We start from the raw sequence: 10,908 nt of genomic DNA, 5'->3' as shown, positions 1-10,908 counted from the left end.
ATAGTTAACATAGCATTTATTTACAGATTACTTCCTCATCTCATGTCTAGTTCTCTAATTTATTTTTGGAAAGAACAAGACCCGCAACATTTTTGGAACTAAGTTATGCACAGACTTTAATTAAGCGTGCTGTGTTAATTTAAACAAACATGTGGTTATAATTTAATGAAAGGCTTTGTTCATCTTCCCATGTTTTTAAACGCGAGTGAGGCTTCTTATCACAACACAATCTTTGGCCCCTTCCCAGTTAACTTACGTCCTACGTCATGACGTCAGAACTCGGAGGGAGAGCGGACCGTGGTTGGGCGGACGGTACTCGGAGGAGGGGTGCCGCTCGCTAAACGTCTGTGTCAGCTCCAACTGTTTGCTATCACCCGTGTAAGTGTGAAATATTTTTTTGTTTTGTTTTTTCGTTAGTTTTACCGTCAGTTTGTGCCTCTGTGTGATGTGCGCTGCGCCTCTGTGCCGCGAGGATAAGCTGTTATGAGTGTCGATGTAGATATTTCATCGTATGAGCAGCTCTGTACAATGACACACTTAACTGTCAACCTGAGTCCGTTAACACACTGCTGTTACTCACTGACAACACTGACTGCCACTGAACTAATATTTGAACGATTTTTTTTTAGCTTTATACACACTGCTTCACGTAATTTCACAACATACACAAAGGCTCGTTTGTTATTACTTTAATTATATAAGGCGTATGGTACATTGTGTTGACCGTTACTCAACTTATTTTTCCTAACGGTCGCAAACGTTATGCTTGATCTCCTGCGGTGTCATATCATTCAAATGCGGGCGTGTTGCTGCAGTAATTCCATACAAATATAATTAAAATGTCGCAGAATATTATTTATGTACAATAAGGTTGTGTCATTGCTTATGCAGTAAGAAATAAACAGGAAAAACATAATTCGTGATTTCTGAACATTTGTTTTAAGACTTTGCTAGCTTGCTATGGACTCTGGTGCAGAATGAAAGCTGTGATTAGATATGGTGTTTATTTCCAGTTAATTCATTATCTGTTTCTATTTACTATGATACTGTCATATTCATGTGTCATGGTCTCTTATGATATTTATATATTGGTTTAATTTTATTATTATACAGAAAAAGATTAAAATTAACATTAAATGTGGTACATTTAAACTGGCCTGACTCAGTTAAAACTGGTTTGCAGCAGCTTCCTATTCTGCAGCACATAAAAGACAGAATTAAATTACATATCAAATGAAAACAGAAGAAATCAACACAAACCATACAAACAACAAAGCATAAACGGCTACACAGTAATTAAAATAGAAGAGGACTTAAAAGGAGTGAGCAAGATGGCATATGTATTGTGTCAGGGCCCCTCCAGTTGCAACCTACACAACACAAGTTTTAGTAAACCCTCAGAAGGGTTTATTTCAGTAATGCAATGATGGGCTTAAACACATGTCATTGACCGGTAGGGATGGACATCTGCAGCCTCATTACATCTGATGCCTAGTATTCTTCAAGGAGAAGCATTTTTCCCGCAACCTGTTATTATCAGTGACAGACAGACACACTCTCACACACAGGCATAAAGCAGACGGGCGCAGAGAGTACAATGTGCCAGGGGAGCATTTAGAGGATTACGGTTTCCATCTCACTTTTTCTTTTCTTTCTTGAAGACCTGCTGGCCTGATGTAGCAGGTTGCCATCTCCTCTGCAATGAAGGAAATCCACTCCAGTATCGTGATTATGGACTGAAGGTTTGTTTTCTCTCACTTACTCTTCTCATTCATTCTGATAACTGTAAATACTGTTTACAGTCCCCACCATTTTTATAACCTAGTGGTTTTGACACTGCACATGTACAGTACAGTGTATATACACACATATAGACGGTTTGAAGTGTCCGGTATAACAAGATGTATCCCTGTCTGTTCAGCATACTCTGCTAAGTGGCTGAGAGCTTGGCTGCCCCTTCAGGGCATTGCTAACGCAGCCATTCATGTCTCACTCCGACAGTCAGACCACCATGATGACGCTGCCCTCCTCCTCCTCCTCCTCCTCTCCTGCTGCACTCACGTTGTGCCTTCCCTATTGGGAGCTGAGCTTAGAATTGAGAGTCTTTTTACAAGTTCAATGTGTGTTTGTGTGCACGATGCTAACAAAATAGAACTCAGTGGTCTATAAAGATGGAGTTGCCTCCTTCTCTGACTTGTGATCAGCTTCATGTAACATTTCAGTATCGGATGTGGTGAAGATGAGCTTATCCAAGATCAGATCACAAGATTAACACAGCTTGCTGTACTGCATACTCCCCTGACAGTCACAGGGACTTATTAATACAGACTTATTAATACAGGAAGCGGGAATTTCTCACACCAAAGCTGCACACTGACAGAAAGATGACATGAAATAGATTAACGGTACATGTGATGATTTCATGCATTAACAATATTGGTAGAGACTTTTGTTGAAAAGACTTTAGATGTTTTGATAGAAAAGGAAGACAAAAAGTGAAGATGTTAGATACTGTGCAGTGTAGTTTCACTTGTGTGACAAGTTTCCCGTTGACTGCCTGCGATTTTTTGATTGTTTATATTTAAATATAAATAAGCTACTGTATGTGTCTCTCTCTGGCAATGTACAATTTAGAGTTGGATTGTAATTGATAACACAGGGAAATCGTAAAATAACTTCATATAATGCATGAATTATTCTTTTGCATGCCAGTAATATGTCCAAAAACACTGCTGTCCCATGTAATAGTTTTTATCAGCGTAACACTCCTTCATAAGCACATTTTTTGTGATAGTGTAGTGTTTGATAAATAAGTAACATCTCCTTTGGGTGCTCCAATTTCTTCCCATAGCTCAAAGACAAAGCATGTTAGGTAAATTGGCCATAAACTGACCTCTAAATTACCCATGGGTGTGACTTTGAATGTGTGTTTGTCCTGCAGATATGTTAGCCCTGTGATAGTCCTGTGTCCAGAATGTACTAGATGTCTCTCTAAATGTATGCCCTCTGCATGCCTGAATAGGATAAGTTATATAAAATATGGATGAATAGAAGTAAAGAAAATATTGAGGAGAAACACACAAAATTCTCTTGTTTTATGCCTCATGCTTGGTTAACCCCCCCCCCCCCCCCCCCTCCTCTGCTGCAGATGAAAACATGTTGTGTAATGTAGATAGAGATATAGTGTAAAGACCTGTGGGAAATTCTTGGCAGTGGTTACAGGACCTCCGGCAGTGTTTGCGAGTGGGAAGCTGGATGAGGGTTCATGTCTTTGTTGCTGCACTAGAGTCCCTCTGGTTGGTGACGTAACCTGGATTGAAGTGTGTGGCACAGGAGGTACATGGCTGTATGTGTACATCCTGGTGTTCCCAGTGGCATGGACCACAGAACAAGGGAGTTTGTCGTACCAAATTGTGGCGGGGGAAATCTGATAGCGTAGCACTTATCTGATCAAATCATGTAAAACACTGACATCTGAAAAGTTTCTAGATACTAAAAAATGGCATATATATCATTATTGATGATGCTCAATACGTAACATGCATGAACCCAATTTCTCAGTAATCTTGGTCAAAGTTATTTTACTGCATATAAACATAATCAATGTGAAATAACCACATCATAGATCATCATAGCACTAGATATAATCAAGTGAATTCGGGGTTTTACTGTATGTAAAGTTATGGGTTGCAGTTTTTATTTAGTTGTCCTTTTTTCCCAAACAAATAATGTAAAAATGCTCAGTAAGATAATTCAGAATTTCTTAGATGCTCTTGCTTTTTTTCTTCAATACTTTGGGGACTAAACAATCTCTGCATCATTCAGTGATTCAGCTCTGTTCTCTCAACCAAAAGTCAGCTGTGGCTAAAGAGGAAGTTTTGTATCTCAGAGAGGAAACTCTCTTTTTTCCTTTTTGCCAATGCTATCAAGAAACATTTACTGTACAAGTAAAACATTTGGCTGTACCAACGTATTAATCCTGTAACTGTGGACAGCTTGGGTTTATTCTCTCCAGTAGGACTGACTCCCACACTTCCAGAATGAAGGTGACATTCCTTTTTAAAAACTGTGGTTTCTGGTGGCAACGGGCTGCCTGCTTCCCTCTGATCCCTTCCTGTTTGAAGACAGAGGCATAAAAAGAAGCAGGGGTCAAACAGCGTTACAAGAGTTTGCACTTTAAAATAGGACTGAAGTCCATGTTTTAGTAATAAAGGATAGGTTCACATAGGGTAGGACGTTTGTATTAAAAAGGCTGTAACTTTGGAAGACAACCACTTGGTTTGTCTTTCTATAAACCTTTGAATACATTTTTGCACATAAAGAGGAATGTGTTATTCTGACCAGGACTAATATTAAGTTATATAGGCATTGCTCAAAACCGCATAATTTCGATCACCCCTTTGTTTCAGGTTGTTTACATCTTATTATCTTTAGATAGCGGGTTTAGATGAGTGGTTTATAATGATTAAGGTTTGGAGTCCAGGATAAATACCTTCTTTCAACTTAAATCTTGTGTGTGAGTCTAGACTTGACATTTGTTGACCCACTGCCTATGTGTTGAGCCCAATATCACGTACATGGTAAGAGCTTCAAGACCAGAGCATGGATGTGCTGATCCCCACTAAAGCGCAGGCTGTCGAGGTGTCTGGTTACCTGAACTCGGAGATCTGACTGAAGAGTTATTTAAATAGGTGACGATGCAGATGATTTATATATGACTGCGTAAAGTTGCTTTCACCTGCTGGCAACACAAAGAGCCAGATACCCTTTTGCCTGAGAACCTGGCAGGTTTCTGTCTTCAGTCGCACAAAGTGAATGTTGACTCTGATATGGATTCCTATTCCCATTCCTTATGGCTGTGCGCCTTTAACACAATCTCTGCTATAAGATTTCAGCTGGTGTGTACAGTGTAGGTGGTTTACAGCCTGTTGACAGGTGATGATGCTTTGCTGGTGGAATATGAGCTATGTTGGCCAAGCTGGACTGGCCGCTGTTAAACACCTAGCAGGTTAGTAAGTAAAGGCTACTTTACAGGGCTTGAAATGTATTACATATTCTGCTAATTTCCCCCTTTGAGAGCATCTGCCTTACTAATTAACAGCTAGAGAAAGAGATCCTCAATACTACCATTCTCCATCAGCTCAGACACATTAGGAGTCAACATGGACCAGTGTCAGTTCCATACACAGGGTGAATTATTTATTAGGACACTTGCTGTCGTGTTGAACACAGATGCAGAGGTGTGCCTTAAACAAGGCTTCACATTTAAACATATTGCCACATCCTACAGAATGTTTAACATGCAGCATAATGATTTGAAGACAGTCTTCAATTATTTAGTTTTGTTCACCGTACAACCCCTCTGTACAACGTATACCTCAGAGGTATGTGTGATACTTACAGCCCAGTACAACCATAATAGATCAACATAATAGTTCCTCTGTGGAGATGAAATACAAAAAAAAGTAAAAAGTCTATTTGCAGCTTCCCACCGAACAGACTTTGTTAGGTAGTCTGAGATGACTCAGACTTGCTTCACACTTGATATACCACCTGCTGTTCCCTTTGTGTGAGTGCGTGTGTTGGGTATATGTGTGCATATGTGGATTTTTATGTTTTTTTGTGATCAACATTTTGTATTTGTTTTCGCAGCATTATGAGTAGGGGGATGGTAACGAGACATGTAGGTACGGATGGCAATGCCTCCTGTTGCCTAAGAGATAAAATGAAATCTGATATATTATATAACTTGCACAACCACACTTGAACATTTCTGCTTTATTTAATATTCTGCAGTTCTATATGTTCAAGAATAAAAAATATTTTGAAAAGAGTGTATCCCGGTCAGGTTAACGCAGTTAGCAGGTGTGAATCGGTCTCCATTAATAGTCTTCTTGGCAGCCTTACAAGCAAATAACATTTTTAATTCTTCCACTTTTGAATACACATCTCTGGTGTCTGGTGGAAACACAGATGTGTGGTTGTGTTTTTTTCTATGTCTGCCTGTGTAGGAGTAAATGATTGTGTGTCTTCTGGTTTGTCTTGTTCCTGGAAAGCTGAGCGCAACTCTGGCAGCAGGGCCTCCCTGTGGGTTTCATCTTGCACAATAGGGCGTTGTGCCTACCTCTGTCAGGGAACTACCTGCCATTCACCTCCTCATTCTGACACACTGTGCTGAGCGCCGGAGCTGAACCCGACACGGCCAGGCGAAACACGGCGTGGACGGGATGCTTTTGATCCAGCCTGCCCTCTTTCATTCCCTCTGTAACCCTCTATCTCTCTCCTCTTACTTACTCACTCCCTGTCTGATACAAACAGTTGTGTCTCTTATCACAGTCTTTGCAGTATGCTGACGTCATCTCCTGCACTGTCAGAACTGTCAGAACTGTGCTAGTCTCTGCCCCCCCCCCTACACACACACATACACACACACACACACACACACACACACACACACACACACACACACACACACACACACACACACACACATAACGATTGTTCCTGTTTCCTGCCTATGCTGTCATTATGCAGCTGCTGAATGAGATATGATCCAGTTTGTCAAAGACAACATACACAAGCACACCCATATGTACAGTATGTACACATATGCACATTTCCACACAATATATTTCCGGCTATCTCTTCTCTTTCTTTCTTCTTTTCTGTCTTTGTCCAATAAAAACACGCACACATATTCGTGCATTCGCTCACACACACAATCATTGCTGCCAGAACTCTCTGGCCTAATTCCCCTCTTATTGATGTGTGTCTGTCAGTGAAAGAGGCACAGCACAAAGAGCAGCGATGGGCCTGTGTGTGGCTCAGAGGGAACAAAGAGTGGTCTATTCCACGCCAGCTCTCAGACTCCTCTGGAAACACTGCACGGGCTTGTGTAAACTATGGCCATATTTTGAGTGAACCGACTGTATGTTCAGCAATGAACAACAACATGGCTGCTTCAGTGTCAAAGAGCACGGGCCAGATTGACCCCCCACTTGAGTTGGTCGTGCCCAGTTTGCAACTGTTTTAATGTCCAGAGTAGATGTCAAGAAGAGACAGTGATCAGGTTATTGTGCAGATATGTGGTTCGGAAGTGCTGTACCTATTGCAACATTTGCATTACATGGCTATAATACTTTTCGCATTACTGATACATAATTTATCTCACGTTATGCTAGATTGCACGTTATCCGGTTTATCATGTAGCTTTTTGAGCTGTCACTCTCACCATTGTAACTGTGGGGGCTTAATCTCCTTTTAAATAATCACCTTTGATTGTCTTCTTTGTTCAATAATGATAATGGATGTGTTTTTAGAACACTTAGTTGTTTTCTATCCAGAAGGCTAAGGGGAACATTTACAGGGAGCTGTGATATTGTAATTCTTTGTTTAAAAAAATATAACAGGAAGTTAAAGAAACAAGATGATTGTTTTTAAGTATTTATCACAATACTGAATCTTGGATCGACTGTGTCATATTAATTCTCACATTCTCACATTCTCAAAATGACAAAATGCCAATGTGAACAGTTTTTTCCCCAGTCTGCCAGTGCCAGAGCTCTGCTGAGCTTTCACCATCTCTCTAGTTTAGCTTGCCAAAGACAATGACAGCAAGACTGGACAACTAGCAGCTCAGCTGAATGGAATGAGCTACAGAGCTCAGGACAAGGACCCATGTGTTTATGTGTGTGTATGTGTGTATTGATACAAGGGCATGAGTGAGGGTGACACGGTTCCAGAGAGGCCATTGTTCATGTGGTCGTTTGTAATTCACCTTTGACAGTATTGTTACATTTCTGAGAAACATGCTGACTCACTGAGGTTGCTGATCCCGGCTGTCACTGACACCTGTTATTTACTGATAATTACTCTGTTTCTGTGGTGGACAGTGCTTTAATACACCAAAGTACTTCCATCCACTAGCATGTTTCTGAGGTTGATCCGAGGAGAAAGTGAAGGGAGGATTTTCTTTAGAGCAGGTGTGTCAACCTCAATTTCACTACGGGGCCACACTGCGAAATTAGATTCACATCAAGGGCCAAATGTTAACGCTTTATTGACATGTTTTTTATTTAATTGACAAAAATCAAAAAACAATATAATTGATTATATTGTTACATGTCCCATATAGTCTTCTCACATACAATTTGGTCCACATAAAGCCCCAAAAAGTAGCTTAGTTTGCACTTAGTCAAGCAAAAGTAACAAAAAGCTAACATACTTACAAGAAGATGACAAGTCAATGGTTGTGTGGAGCAAGATCTTTGGTCATGTAGTTTACATGTCCCATGCAGCCTAGCTTTCTGGCAAGCAATCAACAATTCCTCTTCAGCTTGAACTAGGCGGGCCAAAATCTATTGAGAACCTAAATTAATATGCGGGCCCGATCAACTTTTACGAGGGACTGCATTTTGCCCGTGAGTTTGACACATGTGCTTTAGAGGATCAGCAAAGTATTGCATTTTTTTGTTTAAATTGTCTGAAGTAAACACTGTTAAACATTTCAGTGTTAGGGGGGGGGAAAGGATTGTGAACTTCAAATGTCTTGCTCTTTCACGTTGTTGGTGCACTGTCGGAGTAGTATAATTTAGTGAAATTAAGTAATATGGGTCAGAACATTTGAGTCACAGTCGTCATTCAAAGTTCCATCTGGTGTTCTTTTGCGTCATCACCCGCAAGGTGGACCGACAAGCCTTGCTTAAAATAAACAAAGATGCAGGACCTCTCACACATACACAAGCATACACGCCAAGTCTGACAATAAACCTTTGTCCTCTAAAGGCTCCTGAAAGAGGATTTAGTTTGAATATAAAAGCGTAGGCAATCAAGAAAACATCCAATCCAGCGTTGGGATCATCCTGGGGATGAAGGAGGGGATTTATAGACACAGAGGGAGGGATGGGCCCCGGGGCTGGGACAGGGCTTCAGCTTCAGGACAGGATTAACTTAGGTTTACCCCTCCACTCACCAGCTCTGAAACAACAGCACCGTGCTCTTCATCATAATTACTTACACTTATTGCGAGGGTGCCTGCATGCATATTCAAGTATGCATGTATACTTCATCATAATACATGCGTGTGCATGACTGTCCCCCTTCTATTGTCATACAGGAAGTTCATATCATATTTATCATATGACACTGTTGATATCTGCAAACATCAGTCTTCATTGTTATTTATACCTACAAGAGGAAAGGAAGGAAGGAAGACAGCTAAAGTTAGATTCTATTAATAAGTTAATGGATGCTCAGTTATGTTTAATAAGAATGTTTTCATTGCATTAATGGTAATATCAAATTCTATTTTTAAATATTTGCATTTCTTTATTATTCTCATGTACTACAAGCAGATTTCCATCATATCATATTTTATGAGATAACTTCCTGTCATTATGATGAATTGTATTTTTGCTGAAGAAATGTTTGAAATATATGGAGTCATTGCACAGCTGTAGTTATCAAGTTGAAGTTGTGTTATTATTAGTAGGAACGGTTGACAGCACAACATTTTAATAGCTGCAGCTAGCAGGTGACTGAACCTGTTCAACACCTGCTCTCGCTCTCTCTCTCTCTCTCTCTCTTTCTCTTTCTCTTTCTCTTTCTCTTTCTCTTTCTCTTTCTCTTTCTCTCTCTTAATCTGCCCATTAAACAACATCAGATTTAAGATCAGCAAGCTGTGTGAATGTGTGTATGTGCATGAATGCGCCCTTTCTTGGCAGTGACAGTGTGGCCATTGTGAAAAGCCATATGCTACCTGCAAGTAGCGTCATGCTCATTCTACTTCTGTCTTTGGACGTAGTGTAAAACTGAACAGCTGATTGTATTCATAGCAAATGTGAATGAAGCCTGTCACAGCTTCATTTGCATAGATTACATTCTTGCAGTTATGTGAGAAGTATGTGTGCATGTGAGTGTGTGTGTCCGTCTGTCCAACTTTGTGTTATGTCCATGACCTGACAGTGCAGCTGAAGGAATATAGTTTTGAGTATGTAGCTGTCCCTCCCCAGGGCTCCGAATGTTCCTGCCTCGCTTGTTTTGCTGCTCTCAATGGGAGCATCTATTGATGCTGCAGGGAGGCTCGGGCTGCCTGTCTGTGGGTCTTTCTCTGAGCTGATCATTGTTCCACCAATAAGGTTCCTTCTTGAGCAAGACAGCTTGTATGTTATCAGGTGTCCACTCTGGTTTTGTCACTAACTTAGATTCAGCCAGGCAGTGTGCAAGGCTGCAGGAGGTGTGTTTTGTGTTTGTGACACTGCACTGCATGTTGTTCCCAGTGTGAAAACCATTGTCTCTTGATACTTCCACATGATAATGAAGGTATCCCTTAGGGGATACTAAATTAGCACCTGAAGGAACACACATACATTTGTGCCACACAATATCACACATGTTCTGTTCTGTATGTCTGTCCACATATTTAGCTCAGGGTGAACATTTTTATTGATTGCAAACAGAATGATATGCCTGATTGTTTAAGGATATTGAGCTCAATGAGAACATGACATTTTAAAGTTTCAAATTCTAAAAGATTACTCTGTTTTTTTATGCTTTGGTCTCCCTCCATCTATCTACCTCCCTTTCAGGTAATCCACAAGAGTGAGTCACACTAGGCTGACAGTTGGGCTGATGGTAGGTAGGTTTTTCTTCTTCTGATGAGTCATTACATCCTCCCTCTCTCACCCCTCTATTCTTCTCTGCGTCCTATCCTTTATTCTACCAGCCTCTTGTGCCTTTCTGACTCCATCCCCCTCCAGGCTGTTGTTTATTTTCTTAGCCTGCGTGTACCTGCATCCTTTTGAATTAATTTGGCAACCTGGATCCAACTTGTTTTCCTTTATTGCTTTGTATTTGCTCATGAAACATTGGCCTGTTTGAATGTAGAATGATTCAGAAGCCTGGCACAGC

At 40.6% G+C, this 10,908-nt stretch overlaps 1 protein-coding gene across 5 annotated transcripts in view; it reads left to right on the top strand.

The window, feature by feature from the left end:
- Positions 1 to 272: 272 nt before the first annotated feature.
- tmcc1a (transmembrane and coiled-coil domain family 1a) overlaps positions 273 to 10,908 on the top strand; it is a 43,429-nt gene continuing 32,793 nt past the window's right edge. For 3 of the 5 annotated variants that reach the window (XM_029435798.1, XM_029435797.1, XM_029435795.1), the window contains exons 1-3: positions 273 to 378; positions 1,662 to 1,742; positions 10,587 to 10,636. In XM_029435798.1, the coding sequence (XP_029291658.1) occupies positions 10,630 to 10,636 (7 nt within the window). In that variant the 5' untranslated portion in view covers positions 273 to 378; positions 1,662 to 1,742; positions 10,587 to 10,629. The remainder of the gene's footprint in view (positions 379 to 1,661; positions 1,743 to 10,586; positions 10,637 to 10,908) is intronic. The other 2 variants (XM_029435799.1, XM_029435796.1) reach the window with 1 other exon arrangement.

This window comes from Cottoperca gobio, chromosome 7 (assembly GCF_900634415.1).
Source record: "Cottoperca gobio chromosome 7, fCotGob3.1, whole genome shotgun sequence".
Lineage (NCBI taxonomy): Eukaryota > Metazoa > Chordata > Actinopteri > Perciformes > Bovichtidae > Cottoperca > Cottoperca gobio.
The sequence above is the reverse complement of the archived record's forward strand: the minus strand, read 5'-3'. Positions and strand labels throughout refer to the sequence as shown.